The 19,437-nt window shown below is 36.7% G+C and overlaps 8 protein-coding genes across 13 annotated transcripts; 5 read left to right on the top strand and 3 right to left on the bottom strand.

The window, feature by feature from the left end:
• Nucleotides 1-618: 618 nt before the first annotated feature.
• Nucleotides 619-6,070, top strand: AT1G59660 (Nucleoporin autopeptidase). 3 transcript variants are annotated; one of them, NM_001333860.1, is made up of 13 exons: nt 619-804; nt 1,271-1,350; nt 1,506-1,799; nt 2,141-2,767; nt 2,862-3,074; nt 3,174-3,793; nt 3,902-3,986; nt 4,090-4,129; nt 4,256-4,394; nt 4,560-4,676; nt 4,784-4,940; nt 5,118-5,159; nt 5,253-6,057. In NM_001333860.1, exons 2-13 carry the CDS (start codon nt 1,326-1,328, stop codon nt 5,864-5,866), a joined length of 2,973 nt encoding a protein of 990 aa, NP_001320545.1. In that variant the 5' UTR covers nt 619-804; nt 1,271-1,325; the 3' UTR covers nt 5,867-6,057. The 3 variants fall into 3 exon arrangements, with proteins under 3 accessions (NP_001320545.1, NP_001320546.1, NP_176175.1); NM_001333861.1 differs by lacking the exon at nt 619-804 and adding an exon at nt 826-1,008 and having other exon boundaries at nt 5,253-6,070; NM_104659.3 differs by lacking the exon at nt 619-804 and having other exon boundaries at nt 1,311-1,350; nt 4,069-4,129.
• A 572-nt stretch (nt 6,071-6,642) lies between these two features.
• GSTU15 (glutathione S-transferase TAU 15) lies at nt 6,643-7,999 on the top strand. Its single transcript, NM_104660.2, has 2 exons — nt 6,643-6,994; nt 7,487-7,999. Exons 1-2 carry the CDS (start codon nt 6,668-6,670, stop codon nt 7,859-7,861), a joined length of 702 nt encoding a protein of 233 aa, NP_176176.1. The 5' UTR covers nt 6,643-6,667; the 3' UTR covers nt 7,862-7,999.
• Nucleotides 8,000-8,465: 466 nt separating this feature from the next.
• AT1G59675 (F-box family protein) lies at nt 8,466-9,036 on the bottom strand (the record flags this gene model as incomplete). The annotated part of the gene is made up of 2 exons (NM_148608.1): nt 8,466-8,580; nt 8,657-9,036. 2 exons carry the CDS (start codon nt 9,034-9,036, stop codon nt 8,466-8,468), a joined length of 495 nt encoding a protein of 164 aa, NP_683449.1.
• A 608-nt stretch (nt 9,037-9,644) lies between these two features.
• EDA1 (F-box associated ubiquitination effector family protein) lies at nt 9,645-10,849 on the top strand (the record flags this gene model as incomplete). 2 transcript variants are annotated; one of them, NM_001333862.1, is made up of 3 exons in its annotated part: nt 9,645-10,079; nt 10,221-10,293; nt 10,404-10,849. In NM_001333862.1, the coding sequence occupies 3 exons, from the start codon at nt 9,645-9,647 to the stop codon at nt 10,847-10,849; spliced, it is 954 nt and encodes a 317-aa protein (NP_001323259.1). The 2 variants fall into 2 exon arrangements, with proteins under 2 accessions (NP_001323259.1, NP_176177.1); NM_104661.1 differs by having other exon boundaries at nt 9,654-9,929.
• Nucleotides 10,850-11,942: 1,093 nt separating this feature from the next.
• Nucleotides 11,943-12,453, bottom strand: AT1G59690 (F-box associated ubiquitination effector family protein; the record flags this gene model as incomplete). Its single annotated transcript, NM_148609.1, has 2 exons — nt 11,943-12,239; nt 12,319-12,453. The coding sequence occupies 2 exons, from the start codon at nt 12,451-12,453 to the stop codon at nt 11,943-11,945; spliced, it is 432 nt and encodes a 143-aa protein (NP_683450.1).
• Nucleotides 12,454-12,910: 457 nt separating this feature from the next.
• On the top strand, nt 12,911-14,634 carry GSTU16 (glutathione S-transferase TAU 16). Its single transcript, NM_104662.4, has 2 exons — nt 12,911-13,418; nt 14,019-14,634. Exons 1-2 carry the CDS (start codon nt 13,092-13,094, stop codon nt 14,394-14,396), a joined length of 705 nt encoding a protein of 234 aa, NP_176178.1. The 5' UTR covers nt 12,911-13,091; the 3' UTR covers nt 14,397-14,634.
• Nucleotides 14,635-14,999: 365 nt separating this feature from the next.
• Nucleotides 15,000-16,817, top strand: AT1G59710 (actin cross-linking protein (DUF569); the record flags this gene model as incomplete). Of its 3 annotated transcripts, NM_104663.2 has the most annotated exons (3): nt 15,000-15,840; nt 15,911-16,205; nt 16,284-16,817. In NM_104663.2, exons 1-3 carry the CDS (start codon nt 15,256-15,258, stop codon nt 16,304-16,306), a joined length of 903 nt encoding a protein of 300 aa, NP_564751.1. In that variant the 5' UTR covers nt 15,000-15,255. The 3 variants fall into 3 exon arrangements, with proteins under 3 accessions (NP_564751.1, NP_001321312.1, NP_001321313.1); NM_001333863.1 differs by having other exon boundaries at nt 15,911-16,306; NM_001333864.1 differs by lacking the exons at nt 15,911-16,205; nt 16,284-16,817 and having other exon boundaries at nt 15,000-15,888.
• Nucleotides 16,385-18,417, bottom strand: CRR28 (Tetratricopeptide repeat (TPR)-like superfamily protein; the record flags this gene model as incomplete). Its single annotated transcript, NM_104664.2, has 1 exon — nt 16,385-18,417. The coding sequence occupies one exon, from the start codon at nt 18,415-18,417 to the stop codon at nt 16,501-16,503; it is 1,917 nt and encodes a 638-aa protein (NP_176180.1). The 3' UTR covers nt 16,385-16,500.
• Between the last annotated feature and the right edge of the window lie 1,020 nt (nt 18,418-19,437).

Genomic DNA, 19,437 nt, shown 5'->3' on the forward strand with positions numbered 1-19,437 from the left:
ACTTAGAACCAAATTCACATCAAAAAGAACCAAAGATTTTGTCTCTCTACCTAGTTTTGGACTAGTCTATATTAACCGCGAACGGAAATATAATGTCTAAACCAACCTCACTAAACCCATAAAGTAGCAGGTTGACAAATGTGCTTAAAATTTTTCTTCTACAAATAATTGAAAAATTAATCTTCAAATATTATTATACTAACAATTTTTAGGTTTAAAATAACTTTAGTATCACTCTTTTTGTAAATATTATAATTCTTCTACATTACATTTTTTTTAACACATTAAATATCCTTATCAAATTTGTACCTTTTGTTTTAACATTAAATTTTTATTTACTCATTTTAGAAAAAGAAAAAAAATGTTGTATTTAATAGAAGAGGATAAAAATTGGAAAAAAAGAAGTAAAAAACAGTAACAATAAAGAAACAGAACAGTGTTTAAAAAAAAAAAAGAACAAAAACAAATTCACGTGGGCGAACCGGGAGGAAATGAACCATAATTCGAGTCGGTCCAATCAATCCCATTTCACAAACCGAGCTTTGGAAAGACGCTAGATTGACTTATTAAATACAACGCGAGTCGGTCGAACCGAATAATCAATCCTGGTTAACAAACCGAGCGTCGGAGAGACGCTACACTGACTTGAATACAACGCAGAAACTCACTGTTTATATATAAACTCAGCCTCCTCCTCCACTTTTCATTCTACGTACAAAAATACTCTTTTAGGCTTTTTGATTCCGGCGAGGTCTCTGCTTCTTTCTCCTCCTTCTCCGTCGTCTCCATATCGTGATACTTCAGGTTACATTCCTCAAATCCTCTTTTTTGATTCTACGACGAACGACATCGCTTTCCTTAACAGTTTCGGCGGGTTTATCACGCCTGAATCCTAATTTTTCCAACATCTGACGAACGAGTACAGAAATTTCTGGTTATTTATCTTGTGTGACATTCGTGAGACGTAGTTTAGTTTAGTTAGATTGATTTCCATCGGATTCATCATAGGTAATATTTGTTGAAGTTTATGTCATCGATTTGGTTTTGATTTTTTGTACTCTGTTTTCTAATTTGATGATTCCTGGTTATGAAATACACAACTTGTGATGTTGCCTTGTTCAATGTCGATCCTATATACGACTAATTGTGTTGTTAATTGGTGTAAATTGGTTCGTTTTGGGGTTCTTGGTGTATATGATTCATGATTTGGAACTTGAAAAGTTCCATTACAGTGTTTGCTAATGTACATGTTTTTTTGTTGTTGTACCAGGCTAGAAGAAACAATTCCTTTGGCTGAGCCGAGAGACGTGAATATATAGACGAAGATGTTCGGTTCTTCTAATAATAATCGTAAGTGATCCTTTACCTTATTGTTTATTTACTATGGGTTTTTTTTTTGTTTGTAGTGGCCTGTTTAACTTGAAATCTTTCCTTTGTTTCTTAATCAAATTTGATATTTGTAGCTTTTGCAATGCTAAACTCACCCGTTTTAATATGTTTTACAGCTTTTGGACAGTCATCTATAAGCAGTCCTTTTGGGACCCAAACTCATTCTTTGTTCGGACAGACCAATAATAACGCGAGCAATAATCCTTTTGCTACGAAACCTTTTGGTACTTCTACTCCTTTTGGCGCACAGACAGGGAGTTCTATGTTTGGGGGCACTTCAACTGGTGTGTTTGGTGCACCTCAAACTTCTTCACCTTTTGGTGCTTCACCACAAGCGTTTGGGAGCTCTACTCAGGCTTTTGGAGCATCTTCTACCCCTTCATTTGGCAGTTCAAATTCACCTTTTGGTGGTAAGTACCTTTTATTTATGTTACTGCATTAACTATACCAGGGCTGGAATATACTATGTGTTTATATCATGTGAGAGATACATTGATAGGCTTCATGGAATAGGATCTACTTTCTCTCAGTAGGACTTGGAGGGTAGCAATATCCAAGTTTTTTGGTCTTCAAAAGATTTGTTACTACTTCCAAAATTAGTAGTCTTTTGGGTTTTCTTTGTGACAGTACTAGCAGCTCCTGATTTGGTCTAGTTTGTTTGTTTTCTTTAGGCTACAATTTCTCATTAGTCTTTTGATGTATCTCCTTTGTGCACTTTTTCTAACGAAGACTGATCAATCTTTTCTTACAGGCACCTCTACGTTTGGTCAGAAGTCTTTTGGCCTCTCAACACCTCAGTCAAGTCCTTTTGGAAGCACCACACAACAATCACAGCCTGCCTTTGGAAACAGCACTTTTGGTTCATCAACACCTTTTGGTGCCTCAACCACGCCTGCCTTTGGTGCCTCTAGCACGCCTGCCTTTGGTGTCTCAAACACTTCCGGGTTTGGAGCCACAAACACACCCGGATTTGGTGCCACAAACACAACAGGGTTTGGTGGCAGTAGCACACCTGGGTTTGGGGCATCAAGCACGCCTGCCTTTGGCTCCACAAACACGCCTGCTTTTGGTGCTTCAAGTACTCCTTTATTCGGCTCCTCGAGCTCACCTGCATTTGGTGCGTCACCTGCTCCAGCCTTTGGTAGCTCTGGCAATGCATTTGGCAACAATACCTTCAGTTCTGGAGGTGCTTTTGGTTCATCAAGCACTCCTACGTTTGGGGCATCTAACACTTCTGCCTTTGGGGCATCAAGTTCCCCATCTTTTAATTTCGGTTCTTCCCCAGCTTTTGGACAGTCTACCTCAGCATTTGGTAGCAGTTCCTTTGGTTCTACACAATCTTCCTTAGGTTCTACACCATCTCCCTTCGGAGCCCAAGGTTCTCTAGCTAGTCCTATGCAATTACAAATTATAAGTGAAAGTTCGCACCCGTTAAATGGTAACTAAGTATGTTCACATGTTTTGTTTTGCAGGTGCACAGGCTTCGACTTCAACATTTGGGGGTCAATCAACTATCGGGGGTCAACAAGGGGGGAGTAGGGTTATTCCTTATGCACCTACAACTGACACAGCGTCAGGCACTGAAAGCAAGTCTGAAAGACTACAATCTATATCTGCCATGCCTGCACACAAAGGGAAAAACATGGAGGAGCTTAGGTGGGAGGACTACCAGCGAGGAGATAAAGGTCATATGCCAAACAAATCCATGATATTCGTTCGTCTAAAGGTTAGATGTTTGTACTTTATTTACCAAAATATTGACTCTCTTGTTGTTCAATTTTCAGGAGGACAACGTTCTACTGGTCAATCTCCTGAAGGTGCTGGATTTGGTGTAACAAATTCTCAGCCAAGTATATTCTCTACGTCACCAGCGTTTAGCCAGACACCTGTGAATCCAACAAACCCTTTTTCACAGACGACTCCAACAAGTAACACAAATTTTTCCCCCTCCTTTAGTCAACCCACTACCCCATCCTTTGGTCAACCCACTACCCCATCCTTTAGGTCAACTGTATCAAATACTACATCCGTTTTTGGATCATCCTCTAGTTTAACAACAAACACATCGCAGCCACTTGGTTCATCAATATTTGGTTCTACTCCTGCACATGGGTCAACTCCAGGATTTAGCATTGGTGGATTTAACAACAGTCAGTCATCTCCGCTGTTTGGTTCAAACCCCTCATTTGCACAAAATACCACTCCTGCATTCAGCCAGACTAGTCCTTTGTTTGGACAGAATACCACTCCTGCATTAGGACAGTCTAGTTCTGTGTTTGGACAGAATACCAATCCTGCACTTGTACAGAGCAACACTTTCAGTACACCTTCCACTGGCTTTGGGAACACGTTTTCAAGCTCTTCATCCTTAACTACAAGCATCTCCCCCTTTGGTCAAATAACGGTTAGTTTTTCTGTAACTAATTTAAATGCCAGTTCACTTCAGAGTTGATGTCTCTTTCACTTCCGTTTGAGTTATGTAGGGATTTCTAATATGAGTTTATTTTTGCAGCCTGCTGTTACGCCCTTTCAATCAGCTCAGCCAACTCAACCATTAGGTGCTTTTGGTTTCAACAACTTTGGTCAAACCCAAATAGGTATGTGAATCAGTCAAAGGCACCCTGAATATTATCATCTTGAATACTCGAAGCCAAGTCTTGTATGTTTATGTTTCTGAAGCTAATACAACTGACATTGCAGGTGCAATGGGAACTTTTAGCCAAGGAAACTTTAAGCAACAGTATGGTCTCTCTGACCTCAGTGTTTCCGACTCTTATTTCCGACTAGATACCACTAGTTTAATTGTACTTTGGAAGTTGCGTCTCTGGAGCTTAATTCTTTTCTTTTTGTTTTGTTTTGTTGACAGGCCTGCATTGGGTAACTCTGCTGTTATGCAACCAACTCCTGTTACAAACCCATTTGGAACACTTCCTGCTTTGCCTCAGATTTCAATTGCTCAAGGTGGAAATTCACCTTCGATTCAGTATGGTATCTCCAGCATGCCTGTAAGTTTTTCTGCCTTTTTCAACACCCACACACACCACCCTTTTTCTTCATAACTTCTTTCCAAATTTGAAGCAAATAAAATATAGATATTCTCAAAGATACAATGTTACAGAAACAAATGACTACTCCATGTTATTACCCTGAATATTTTCCTTTCTTCTCAGGTCGTTGATAAGCCTGCTCCTGTTAGAGTATCACCACTCCTAACTTCTCGACACCTTTTACAAAGGCGGGTCAGGCTACCAACAAGAAAGTACCGTCCTAGTGATGATGGTCCAAAGGTATGTTTTTCTATTTTCTGAATTTTGGCTTTGTCTTGAATATTTCAGTCTTTAGTGATGTTTACTGAAGGTCTTTCTACCTGTTTGTTTCACCAATGTTTGTCCAGGTTCCATTCTTCAGCGATGAAGAGGAGAATTCCAGTACACCAAAGGCTGATGCGTTTTTCATTCCAAGGGAGAACCCTAGAGCTTTATTTATACGCCCAGTTGAAAGGGTAAAATCAGAACATCCAAAGGATAGCCCGACCCCACTGCAGGAGAACGGTAAGCTTCCCTTTTTTTTTTCATTCATTGGCTTATTTATTGCAAGATTTAGAGCTTTGTTTCAATTGCAAAAAGAAGCTTTTCATTGTCCCAATAGCTCGGAAGATGATCTGCTTGCATATTAATATAGTGGCTGAATTTGATCATATCTGACCCCTTATTACATTTGAAATTCAGGTAAGAGGTCGAATGGGGTTACTAATGGAGCCAACCATGAGAGTGAGTATTTTAAATATGCATTTGTAACAAAATTGTGATTAAAGTTTGTGCATTGGTGAGGCCATTCACTGACTCTACTGTTAATATGTGCAGCTAAGGATAACGGTGCAATTCGTGAAGCTCCCCCGGTAAAAGTCAATCAGAAACAGAACGGGACACATGAAAATCACGGAGGCGACAAAAACGGTTCACACAGTTCACCAAGTGGAGCAGATATTGAGTCATTAATGCCGAAGTTGCATCACTCTGAATATTTCACAGAGCCTCGGATCCAAGAACTGGCTGCAAAAGAAAGGGTTGAACAGGGTTATTGCAAGCGGGTAAAGGACTTTGTTGTTGGGAGACACGGTTACGGGAGCATAAAGTTTCTAGGAGAGACGGATGTGTGTAGACTCGACCTGGAAATGGTGGTTCAGTTCAAAAACCGGGAAGTGAATGTGTACATGGACGAGAGCAAAAAACCGCCGGTGGGTCAAGGATTGAATAAGCCTGCGGTGGTAACTTTGCTGAACATAAAATGTATGGACAAGAAGACCGGCACGCAAGTGATGGAAGGCGAGAGATTGGACAAGTACAAGGAAATGCTCAAGAGGAAAGCTGGGGAACAAGGAGCTCAGTTTGTGTCTTATGATCCTGTGAATGGCGAGTGGACTTTCAAGGTCGAACATTTCAGTTCCTACAAGCTTGGAGATGAATATGATGTGTAGAAAAGGACCAAAGTCGTTGTCATATGTAGACTAGTGTCTCGATTATTTTTTATTTTTTTTACCTTGTGGGGTTTTGTCTATTGGTCTTTTGCAATATAATGTCAAAATGATACGTCTTTTACCTCATTGGCTCAACCTGGAAAAATTCAATATTCATTTTGTTGTTTTCGCCAATTAATATAATAATATCTCACTAAGAAGCAGAAAAAAAAAATAGAGTCGTGGAGGACACAAAACTGGTCTCACCAGTTGTTTCGTGGTTTCTTCTAAAGATATTATTAGTTCCTAATTTATAAAAAATTTTGATGACTTTAATCACATCCTAAAAAGTAAATAAAAGAAAGATTATAAACTATTTAGAGAATTTTTTATAATTTTATTGATTAGCTTTTATAATTTTGTAAAATTTCTCAAATAATTTTTCTATTTTAATAATATTTTTCATGACTTTCTATGACTTTATTTTGTGAAAAAAATGTAGAAAGTTATGAACCAATAACATAATAATTCAAATCATTAACAATCAGAAATTATTATATTTTAATTGAATAACACAAAACTTTTACTGATTTTATAAGAGTATGAATCTAATAACTCCAAATTTATGAAGATTTTAGATTACTTTTTACAAATCTTATTTGAATAACATAAACTTTAACATATTTTTAAAAAGTCTTGATTGAATATCAACAGATTCTACATAACACTTTAAATCACTAACTTTTTTTTTGAAATCATATATAAACCAATAACACCCCCTAATTGTATACCTAAACTAAAAATAATTTAGACAAAACAAAGATGGGAGAGAGAGAGGAAGTGAAACTGTTGGGAACATGGTACAGTCCGGTCGTGATAAGAGCAAAGATCGCTCTTCGTCTCAAATCGGTTGATTATGATTACGTTGAAGAGGATTTGTTCGGATCTAAGAGTGAGCTTCTTCTCAAATCGAACCCTATTTTCAAGAAAGTCCCGGTTCTCATCCACAACACTAAACCGGTTTGTGTATCTCTTAACATCGTTGAATACATCGACGAGACGTGGAACTCATCTGGATCGTCCATTCTTCCTTCTCATCCTTATGATCGTGCCCTTGCTCGCTTCTGGTCTGTCTTTGTTGATGACAAGGTCAGTTTTTTTTGTGTCTTTTTTTTCTGATGTCCAACAAATTTAATTTATGAGTGATCAGTAATACTTTATGCAATAAAATTTTGATATTTTTAGCGAGATACTAATAATTATATCTTATTTTTTGAATGACAAAAACTTATTGTTTATGCATATCTAAATTGTTGAAAATTTGAAATTAAATGGACCATGCAAATATGCAATATGAAGTGTGGAAAATTCGGCTTAAAATAATTGAAATCTAGTCCTTTTTCCCATTGTTTCAACAAAAACAGAACTATTTATTTATCACTCTAAATAATTTGATGGATGATTGAAATTGGTCCCAAATATCTTCAATGAGTTTTAAACTTGATCATTATAAAATCAATTAGGATGTTCCTACCATGAAATAATCAATATTTTATCAAGAAGAAACCATTAAGCTTAATTTTGATTTAGAACAAATTTGTATCACACTATTTTCGCTAATTTTCCATTTCAAGAATGCAGTGGTTACCGACTTTGATGGCAGCTGTGGTCGCTAAATCGGAAGAAGCAAAAGCAAAAGGCATGGAAGAAGTGGAAGAAGGGTTGTTGCAACTAGAAGCTGCGTTTATTGCTCTAAGCAAAGGGAAATCTTTTTTTGGCGGTGAAACAATCGGGTTCATAGACATTTGCCTTGGAAGCTTTTTAGTTCTCTTAAAAGCTAGAGAGAAGCTTAAAAACGAAAAGATTTTAGACGAATTAAAAACTCCTTCTCTTTATAGATGGGCCAACCAGTTTTTGTCAAATGAAATGGTGAAGAATGTGGTGCCGGATATTGATAAAGTCGCCAAGTTTATAGAAGAGTTTGAGGATAGAGCTCAATATATCCGGTGCTTCTAGATCTTGAGATCATCACAGAAATCGTTAGAAAAGAGTGGAGGTTTAGTCTTGGCTTCAAAGTCAAACTTGTTATCTCCAAAAACAGAGTTTCATATGGTTTATTCATATGTTAGTTAATCTAAAAGAAGAACATGGTTCTATTTCTCATTTGCTAAAAATCTTTTATAACTAATTAAAAATATTATGCTGGGACATATTCAACAATAGAACAAGTGTCTGTCACTATTCAGCAAAATAGTTGTTAGGAGATCTCGGGATTACGAGATCGTTGTGAAATATATTTCCTTATTGTTATTAGGAAACATAATATTTGTGTATATCTTCCTATTATTAAATAAGATATTTAGAATTATCCTAAATGTAAAAAACTTGCTAAACAAATTATATATTTGTATAAATAAACCTCCTATTAGGCTAATCAATAAAATTGAGAGAAACTATTACATTTCCTCCGTGCTTATTTCCTTCTTAAAGTGCAAAAATAAACTTTGATGGAGTGAGAATATATGACATGCTTCTTCTTCTTTCTTCACTTATGTATTATCCTTACATATTAAGGGTCAAAGGTGAAAACAAAGAAAACATGACCGATGAAGGCGCTACTTCACAAAGACACAAGACTTTCGATGTGATTTGGGTAAACATTCATGGTGTACATATACTTGTCAGAAAGTCTAACTTCATCACCCACAGTTTCGACTTCTCTAATACTGTTTCTCCTGAAATCAAAATATAGAATATAAACCGATTTAGAAAACCAAAAAGGTGAAAAATAAGCTCACCAGCATTACTAACATCTTTGAAGTGTAGCTTTTTGTTCTGTATTGGGTCCATTTCAGAAAGTGGTAACGAGAGAGGTTACCAAAATTAGGGTTTGTCAATTGATAACTTCCCACACAAGTAAATTGACCATCGGAACTATTCTTGTCTACGGGATACGAGAAAACGAACAGAATGTCACCTTTTCGGACGGTTAGCAGTACAGAAGGCCGCGATGCCAAGGACCCAGTCGCAAAGGAGTTGATGAAATTTTGACTGGTGGTGTTGGCCGACCAGAGCTTAGAGACGGAGCGAAATCTCCCAACCGATTTCGCAGGAAGTCTTGAGAGTATCTCAATGGTTAAATCCAAAGGAACATGGTCTGATTGAGATGTATCATTATCACGTGAGGACATTGTCGAAGAAGATTATGTTCTTCTCTCGATCTTTCCCGTCTTCTCTTCCATGGTCTATCGCTCCAGTTTTTCACTTTCTCTGAACCCTAATTGAGAATACTCATTTGATTATTAATATAATATTATAATCTTAATGTTATTTTTACAAAATTAGGGAACTTTGTCGTAAAGTTTAATTTGGTAAAATTCCAAAAATAAATTCAAATTATTTTTTATTTGAATGTTTAATACCCAAAAAATATTAGAAACCTAAAGCGTCTCTCATTAATATTTTGGAAACTTATCAATTTACATTAGAAGTTTATAACTATATTCAGTTGTAAACTTATACAAGTTAATATTAATAAACCTAAAATTCAATTTTTTTTTTTAATAATTATATGTATTTATATCTTATACAAGTTAATATTAATATACTCCATGATAATAACAAAAAATATATTTGATAAATTAAGTTATGTTTATAAAAAAATAGTCAAAAGCTAGCACAAGGAAACAAAACGATTGTGCCCTAAGCCCTAAGTTAACAATTTGTCTTCATATATCTCGAGAGAAAAGAGTGGGCAAGCGTAGATAGTTAAAAACTTAGTTTGAAATTTGTAAGAATAATGACGACAATGTCAGATCTTTCTGTGGATTTGGTAGGGGAGATACTCTCTAGGGTTCCGCTAACATCTCTGAGCGCAGTGCGATGTACTTGCAAATCGTGGAACACTTTATCTAAGCATCAGATTTTTGGTAAAGCAGAATTAGCAGCGACTAAGCAGTTTTTGGGGTTCACTGTGATGGATTATAAGGTTTGTTCCTTGAGATTCGATCTCCAAGGAATCCGCAACGACGGTGATGACTTTGTTGATCACGGTAAATCCGGTTTAAAAATAAGGAATAAAGCGGTTAAGAAAAATCACGGTAACGGACTTCACCGGAAAACTGGCCGATGCCACATTGTCGAAAGAAGTGAACTTAACCAAGTTGAAGTATATGACGTCTTTCACTCCGACGGCTTATTGCTATGCGTTACCAAGGACCACTGGAGGCTCGTGGTATGGAACCCGTATTTGGGGCAAATCAGATGGATTCGAGCCAGAAAACAATTCGGCTAATCTAACATGTTTAGTCTGGGATACAACAACAGTAATCGTAACCACAAAATCATGAAGTTTCTTATGTTTATGACAAAACAGCATGTCCACAATACTCAGAAATCTATGATTTTAACTCCAGTTCATGGAGGCTGGTTGAGATCAATCCCGTCTGGTTTTTACATAGCGACCGCGTGTCTTTGAAGGGAAATACTTACTTTTTTGCTCAAGATTTACTAAAGGATGCAAAGATTGAGAATTATTTACTCTGTTTTGATTTTACAGCAGAAAGATTTGGACCGCATCTTCCTCTGCCGGTTCACTCTTATGATGACGTGACTCTATCTTGTGTCAGACAAGAGCAGCTTGCTTTGTTATATGGGAACAACGAGACAGATGATTCATTAGAGATTTGGATTACAAATCAGATTGATCCCAATGCAGTGTCGTGGAGCATATTTTTGAAAGTGGATATCAAACCGCTTATTGGTTTTCCAAAAGACTTCGATCCTGGGAGCTTCTTCATTGACGAAGAGAAGAAAGTCGTTGTGGTTTACGATTTGGACGGACATTTATATAGTACCAAGAAGAACTGTGCCTACCAAAGGCTTTACATCATTGGAGAAGATGGATACTTCACATCTGTAAAAATCAAATGCTCTGACTCACCTGAATTCTCTGCTTATGCTCCAAGTTTAGTGACATACAAACCAACCAACTACGCAAAATGAAAAGAAAAAGGAAGAATAAAAGAAGAAAGATGCAGATTACTTCTTAGTTCCATTTGCAATACTTTTTTTGTTACGTATTTTTTTGCATCGTCTCCTGTTTTCATTCATTGTCTTTCATTTCCTTTTGAACATTTATTAATTTGTTTTTTGCTATTTATCATCTAACTAAGTATTTAGATTTATCATGATATTTTAGGCTTTTTTTCAATTGTTAGTATCAAATTTTTCAATATAAAACAAATTATATCTACCACAATGCAGATTCGTCTTGATGTTCTTTGTGATTGTCTTGGCATTCTCTATATGTTTTTGTGGAAGCATCGGAGTTTTAGATTAGATATGATTAACGTAGGAGTTCATGTAGAAGTAGAGAGATGTGTTGTAATTTATAAAAGAGGCTTCATGATAAGATAGCTTTTGTTGTTTGTCTTCACTTCCATGGTTCATTGTCTTCCTTTTCCATTGATGTGCTGGTGAATCACAAAGATACTCATGCATTTTTCAATCCTAATTTTGGCATATGTAAGTTTTTTTCAATTTTGTTTGCTTTTTAATCCAGGCATTGGATGAAAACAGAGAGAATTCAGGGCTAAAGAAAGCCTTTGATTTTTTTTTTTTTGTGTGTGTGTCAAAACAGATAATAACCTTTTGTTTTTGGGTCGTTTAATTGCTATATGATGCATCAAATCTTGTAAACAAGAGTGATTCCAAGAAGGTGGAAGTATTTCCGCATGATTACGGTTGTTGCTTCACAAAATAGGAGACGGCTTGTTTCCTCTGCCGAACCATTGACATGTAAAGGTAAATGTTCATGTTTTGAGTGATTGATTGATTCAAGCCTTAATTAGCATGTTTATATTCTCTTTTCCATATCATCAACTAACATTCATACCAGTTGTTTCTAAGAGATTTAGTCGCTGGCATGAACTAATATATATGCAATAGTATAGAGGCACACAAATAAAAGATTTGATCGGATAAAGATCATAAGAAAAATCAGAGACATAAAGAACATGCATCATATAAAATAAATGTAATTGAAAGGGATAACAAAGAAAACATTTGATAAGCATTGACCTATGAAGGCGCTACTTCACAAAAACACGAGACTCTTGATGTGATTTGGGTAAACCTTCATGTTGTACATATAGTCTTTAACAAATCCATAGCGGCTTCTAAATTCATCACCCACAATTCCTTCAACCGAGACTTCTCTAATACTGTTTCTCCTCGGATCAAAATATAGTAGATAAAACGATTCAAACAATATCGATGGTGCAAAAACAATCTCACCAGCATCACTAACACCATAAAAGCTTGGCTTTTCTTTCCGTATTAGGTCCATTTCAGAAAGAGTCAAAAACGCGATTATGCGTCCATTCGTGTCTATCTCCATTCGTCAAAATCCATATATCAATAGACGGGAATTTAAAAGTCTTAACTAGGGCTAACCTTCCCACATAAGGTACCATATAACAACTTTTCCTATAATAACCCTCTGGAAGTTTGATCTGGTTGAACTTTTCAGATCTAACGTCTAAGCTCATTAGTTTGCGTTCCACTTCAATACCATCACCAACATAAACAGTTGCTCCATAGTACATGACTCCATTAATTAGTATATGCATCCCCCACAACGTATAGTAGATCGATGCCTAGGGACACCGTTGGTTATTATTCTCCATGATCTTAGTCCTTAAGCTCCCAGTGTACGAATGCAAATCTTCGAGTCTCTCTAGTAACATGTAGTAGTACAATGATTCAAGTTTTCAATCAATCTGATCATATTTACGCTACCATTCTTGATTAGATGCTTATCCTGCTCAAAAATGTATTCAGATATATATTAACAATTACTTTTGAATGGTATCAAATATTTATTAACTAATTCTTTTTAATAATTTAATCCAATTAAATTTTAACTTTTTAATGGATTCAAATATATACTCATTCTTTATTTAGTGTTAAAAAAAAAAAAGTAGCTCAACTGGAAATGTATGTAAATTATATATTAAAAGCTGACCCGGGTCTAGAGGATGTATGGAAAGCCAATAGCATCGTTTCGAACATTGCAATAATATTGTGTGGTGACAAGCAACACATGATATGTCCGTTTAGAAACAGACAAAATAAGAAGAAGAAGAAAGAGTCGTGGAGGATTCTTCATTCTTCCTCATCCTCTTCTTCACCGATTCATTAGAAACCAAATTACAAAAAAAAACGTCTATACACAAAAAAACAAATGGGAGAGAAAGAGGAAGTGAAACTATTAGGAGTATGGTACAGTCCATACGCCATAAGACCTAAGATCGCTCTTCGTCTCAAATCAGTGGATTATGATTACGTTGAGGAAAATCTGTTTGGATCCAAGAGTGAGCTTCTTCTCAAATCAAACCCGGTTCACAAGAAAGTCCCTGTTCTCCTCCACAACAACAAACCGATTGTCGAGTCTCTCAACATCGTTGAATACATTGATGAGACGTGGAACTCATCTGCACCGTCCATTCTTCCTTCACATCCTTATGATCGTGCTCTTGCTCGCTTTTGGTCTGACTTCGTTGATAACAAGGTTTGGTTTCTTTCTTTTCCTTTATCCAACAATTTCAATTTCTTATTATTTCTTTCAGTTTTCTTTTGATGGAATTTTTTGGAACTTTTTTATTATTATTGTTACATTCCAATGAATTTATCTTTCGTGCATGGATTATCTTGGGGATATATACTTAGATCGTCCTATTTGAGTGATTTATATATGACAAAAATAAAAGAGTAATGTTGTATTACATAATACGTGGATATAAACTCGGATGAAGACACATTACCAATACTATCACAAGCTAGTCAACTCAGGTCTAATGAAATCCAGTAAATACTTCTTCTAGTAGTAGCATATAAGTTTGTTCTGGTATACATTATTAGTCCTAGATAATCATACATTATTTCTAACATAAAAATGTCCTAATTCTTATCCATAAATTTAAATAAGAATCATCAGGCTTACAAGAGAACGACATTTGTTTGATTACTCTGACACTAGACCACATTTGTTTGTTTGCGTCTCCGTTGGTGTTTCTATGCTACGGTGAATAGGATTTTATGATATAGGGACGCAATTCAAACATAAATAAACAATTGTAGCTTATATATTATTCAAAAACTAAAAATGCAGTGGTTTCCGGCGTTGAGAATGGCGGCGATCACTAAATCGGAAGACGCAAAAGCGAAAGCCATGGAAGAAGTGGAAGAAGGGTTGTTGCAACTCGAGGATGCGTTTGTTTCTATAAGCAAAGGGAAACCCTTTTTCGGCGGTGAAGCAATCGGGTTTATGGATATTTGCTTTGGAAGCTTTGTGGTTCTCTTGAAAGCTAGAGAAAAGTTTAAAGCAGAAAAGCTTTTAGACGAATCAAAAACTCCTTCTCTTTGTAAATGGGCCGACCGGTTCTTGTCCGATGAAACGGTGAAGAATGTGGCACCGGAGATCGAAAAAGTAGCTGAGTTTCTACAAGAACTTGAGGTTAGAGCTCAATCCGCAGCTTCAAGATCTTGAGATCATCTTAGAAATGTATTGCAATGCAATTGTGTTTTGTGTACATGTAAAACGAAAATAAGTTGAAGTTTTAAAGTGTTGTGTTCAGTCTATGCTAGGATTTATGACGCGGTGTATGGGCTACGGACTATTTTCAGTTTATGTTTATCGAAAATATAAGGGTCAGCCCAAGATTATTAGGGGTCGTCCCCCCTTTAACATGGAAATCTATTTAATTCGGGATCATAATTATTTTTGGTAACTGAGATAATTTTGGAAATTTTTCAAAAATCTTTTTAAAAAACTTGCTTTAATATTAAGTTTCTATTGGGTTTTCACTTTTCAGACCTTCACATCTTTCTTAACCAATATGAGCCCGCCGGGATAATGTGCTTTCACATCGAAAGTTAAACGACTTATCTTGACCACTAGTACAATTTGTCTAATAGTAGTACTTAATTGACCACTAGTCCTAATTAATCTACTAATTTTTCTGTTTTACATTTTAATTAATCTGCTAGTACTAAATTGTCCTCCATGGACCCTCTTCATTGCATCTGCTCCTGATAAGCCAAAAATTTTAATATCTTGAACCAATCAAATTTCTCTGGTCAGAGAGATCTAGTAGCACGAATATATTTATTAACAAAAAAGCTAACAATTATTAGAGAAAATTAAGTAACTACCAAAAAGAGTAACATTGACAAATACTTTCACAAACTCAAAAAAAGAAAGATATGAAAAATGAGTAATAATAATTTTAAAATAATAAAATACCTTTTCTGTAAAATAGACAAGGTCCCAAAGACCCAGCTCAAGTCCAGCTCTCTGTATTCATTAAGTTACCTTCTAAACATTCACACCATCTCTTTCTCTAACAATGGAGATTTTTCAAAAGGCCAAAGCCGTTCGTCTACGGAGCCATCACGACAAGTACCTAGTCGCCGATGAAGACGAAGAATCTGTAACTCAAGAACGTAACGGCTCAGCAGGTGCAGCCAAATGGACCGTTGAGATAATCCCAGGCTCAACAAATCTCATCCGTCTCAAAAGCGCTTATGGCAAATACTTAACAGCGTCTAACAAACCGTTTCTTCTTGGAGCCACCGGAAAAAAAGTTCTACAGACTAAACCTAGTCGTCTTGACTCGTCTTTAGCTTGGGAACCGATTAGAGATTCTGCTTTGGTTAAGCTCAAGACTCGTTATGGTAACTTCCTTCGTGGTAACGGTGGTTTACCTCCCTGGAGAAACTCTGTTACTCATGATATTCCTCATAGATCGGCCACTCAAGAATGGGTACTTTGGCATATAGATGTCGTTGAGATCCTCCCTGCAAACGCAAACTCCGATCACCACCACCAGCACCTGCAGCTGCAGCAACCTCCGTCGCCGCTTCATCATTCTGATTCTCTTGATTTCACACCTGGATCTCCTTCCAGATCTGACCGTTTCTTTAGACAAGAGGTGATTTTTTTTTTTTTGTTATCATTTTTTGTGCTGATGATTCGTTGACTTGATGTTTTGTGTGTGGTAGTCAACGGATTCACTGGCGGTTGGATCGCCGCCGAAATCGGAAGGGAGAGTGATATACTACCATGTGGCGGATGATGATGATGATGTTGAAGATGACTCTGTTGAGGTAAGTTCGTTTACTTTCAAAGGAAATGGTGTTGAAGAGCTGACTATGAGATTGAAAGAAGAGAGCAATGTCGAAGACGTTATCGTTTGTACTCGTAGTCCGTTGAACGGGAAGCTTTTCCCATTGCGTCTTCAACTTCCACCTAACAATGCTGACATGACTGTTGTCTTAGTGCCAAAATCATCAAAAAGTGAGTCTCTTTTGGTCCTAATTTCAAGTCAAGTCGTTGCATTGTCACTGATGTTCTCTGTTTTCTTGGATTTAACAGTAGCAGAAAAGTTCATCAAGTGAGATCTTTCTTTTGAAGCTGAGCTGTGAAGTGAAGGCTTTGGCTGCAATTGGTTTGTTGCTACTAAGAAAGGATTTGGATTGACTTAGAGATACTGCTTGATTACCAAACTTATGATTTAGAGATACCATTCTTTCCCTTTTGTCCAACTCTAATGCTCAATCTCTTTCAATTACTGCGACTAGTTTTTTTTTTGCTACCAGTAGTCTAAACAAGAGCAGGATCCATCTTTGAAGTGATGGAAACGAACACGATCTCTCACGATGATCTCAGTGTTGAAGACTTTTGAGATCAGTTTAGTAACCTCGTGGCAATCGTTGCAGACACGTAGATTCTTGAATATACGGATTGGAGTCTGAGGTGGTAAGTTTATCAGACCAAAAGCAATGGCAAGTCTTTCACTGTGCAGCCTAAGGGAATACTCTTTGCTACCATCATTGGTGGCATCCACTAAAGGTGCTTGAGAGCGATCCGGTAAATAACCAATTGATCTTAGCCTGTCGTCGATCACCTTCAACTGTTGGTATATCTGTTTGGTCTGAGGATGCGACGTGTCTCCTGCGAAAAACTCGTGGGAGATGCCATTTATCTCAATAGAACTGCATCCAGGCTCTTTTCTAATTCCATGTTCACTCATTAGTTTTCTAACGATTCCAACATCGTTCCAGCGGCTAGCTGATGCATAAACTCTAGACAACAGTACATATGCACCACTGCAGTTACCATTGGAGCTTTCGTTATCTTCCTTTGTTCCAATAATATTTCTAGCAATTTCTTCACTTAGCTCCACACTAGCACCCTTTTTGCAACAAGCATCAAGGAGACTTCTCCATATCACTGCATCTGGTTTCATTGGCATGCTCATTACCATGTCAATAGCTTCAGTAATGTAGCCTGCACGAGCAATAAGGTCGACGATGCAACCGTAATGCTCCAACGCAGGTTCGATGCAATAATCTCTGACCATCATGTCAAAATACTGGCGCCCTTTGTTTACAAAGCCTCGGTGGTTGCAGGCGATGAGCAAGCCAACAAACGTGACTGAGTTCGGTCTAACATTCTCTCTTTTATCCACCATACGGTCGAAGAAATTCATGGCTTCCTCAGCTCTTCCATGTGTAGCAAACCCTAGAATCATTGCATTCCATGAAGCTAAGTCACGTTTTTGCATCCCCTGAAACACTTGCTCAGCCATTCTCAACGACCCGCATTTGCAATACATTTCGATCAACGAGTTCTTAACCAAAACATCCATAGCAACATCGACATCACATTTTCGCAGCAGAAACGCATGTGCCCAAGTACCTAGTGACAAAGATCCAAGACCAGCACACGCACTCAAAACACTCTGCATCGTATAACCATCTGGTTCAAACGATCTCTGCATCTCTCTAAACAGTTGTAACGCAGAATCATACTCCCCAAACCGAACCAGAGCATCGATCATCGAATTCCACGAAACAAGACTTCTCTCAGGCATTTCATCAAACACTTTCCGTGCTAAATCCAAACACCCACAAGACCCATACAAATGAATCAAACCATTATTAACATACACATCTCCACCAAACCCATGTTTCACAATCTGACAATGAACTTGCTTCCCTTCGGAGAACCCGAATATATAAGCGCAAGCTTTCAATACAAACGGAAACGTATGCTTATCCGGTGAAGATTCACCTCTCTCTAACATTTTCCGGTAAAGCATAAAGGCTTCTTCTTTCCTTGAAACATCATGAGCACATGCTCTTATAAGAGTGTTCCACATGAAAGAGCTATGGTTTTCGATGGAGTCGAAAACCCGGAACGCGTAATTGACGTCGGAGAAGGAGGAAGAGAGCTGGAGGATTTTGCCGTAGAGAAACAGAGTTGCGGGTTCCTCAGGGTAAGTAGTACGGAGAGTGAAGGCGTGAAGTTGCTTGAGCTGAGACATGTCTGAACATGTTTCTGCTAAGGAGAAAATACGTTGGTGATGGTTACCGGCGGTGGAGGCTGAGGGAGAACTTGCCGGTGGGATATGAGGAGATAATGGGTGGACCAGAAGACCGATAGACATTGGATGGTAATAAGTTATAGTTGTTGGAGGTGAAACGATAATTGAACGAACAACCATACTTTAAGTTTGGAATTCGTGAAAAAACCAATGTTTTTAAACCGAACCGGATGGCAAACCGGATGGCAAGCAAGACTACTCATCGAGTCATTGGATTAACCGAGAGTCAATTAATATTTTTAAAAAATATATTTAGAATGATTATCTAATTTAATTAATTTACTAGATTTTAATTTACGGTAAACCGCAAAACTATATTTAAAATAAAATAAATTATAATATAATTCGTTTAATTGATCAATAGATTTTACAACCTATTGTTTTATATATTTAAAATGTACAATTTTTATTTATATTACAATTTTATAGTAATTATTTTGTAATATATATAGAAAGAAAACGTAGAACGGTAGCATGAACCCTATCCAACTGGTAACAGCTTGACTGGCCAAGGCTTACATTGGAGGATTTCTGTCGCAACCACCAAAAACCACTCAAGACACTCCAAGCTTTGCTATTTAGTATCGAATATGTATTCTGAATATCCTACAAATAGAATATACATAATTGGTCTCCAAGCTGTTACATAGATCCATAAAAATGTTACATTACTTGGTCTCCAAGCTTTGTATCCTCCATATACATTGTCAAAAAACAATTCTTAATCTCTTTGATCATGATACACTTTATTATCTTAAAGTTGTATGGACATTTTTCGATCCATTCATATGAGAACATTATGATATAATTCATACACGAAAATGTTTACAACATTACAAAAAAATAAAAATTATTTTAGTAGTATGGTAGAAAACTATAAATTAATGACTGATAAATCATATCTTTTGGTACATTTACGCAGAAATACTATTTTCCATCGCAAAATTTAATCAATATTAAAAGAAAAATCCTAAAACTTATATATAATTTTTTTTTTCTGTTTTGGTCAACCATACTATTATTTCTATAGGATACAAATACATAAATAAGCAAGACATAAGATAACACCATATCATTATTTGGGACTTTATGTTTTTGGACAAACCATTATTTGGGACTAATTAAAACACATTAAAACCC

The sequence above is a fragment of the Arabidopsis thaliana genome (assembly GCF_000001735.4).
Source record: "Arabidopsis thaliana chromosome 1 sequence".
In the NCBI taxonomy this organism is placed as follows: domain Eukaryota; kingdom Viridiplantae; phylum Streptophyta; class Magnoliopsida; order Brassicales; family Brassicaceae; genus Arabidopsis; species Arabidopsis thaliana.

Excerpts from the sequence above, each read along its gene's own strand:
- AT1G59660 (NM_104659.3), top strand. The coding sequence starts at position 1,326 with ATGTTCGGTTCTTCTAATAATAATC. Across the intron at positions 3,794-3,901 it reads CCCCCTTTGGTCAAATAACG|CCTGCTGTTACGCCCTTTCA; the intron begins GTTAGTTTTTCT and ends TTATTTTTGCAG. Across the intron at positions 4,395-4,559 it reads ATGGTATCTCCAGCATGCCT|GTCGTTGATAAGCCTGCTCC; the intron begins GTAAGTTTTTCT and ends CTTTCTTCTCAG.
- GSTU16 (NM_104662.4), top strand. The coding sequence starts at position 13,092 with ATGGGAGAGAAAGAGGAAGTGAAACTATTAGGAGTATGGTACAGTCCA. Across the intron at positions 13,419-14,018 it reads CTGACTTCGTTGATAACAAG|TGGTTTCCGGCGTTGAGAAT; the intron begins GTTTGGTTTCTT and ends CTAAAAATGCAG.
- GSTU15 (NM_104660.2), top strand. The coding sequence starts at position 6,668 with ATGGGAGAGAGAGAGGAAGTGAAACTGTTGGGAACATGGTACAGTCCG. Across the intron at positions 6,995-7,486 it reads CTGTCTTTGTTGATGACAAG|TGGTTACCGACTTTGATGGC; the intron begins GTCAGTTTTTTT and ends TCAAGAATGCAG.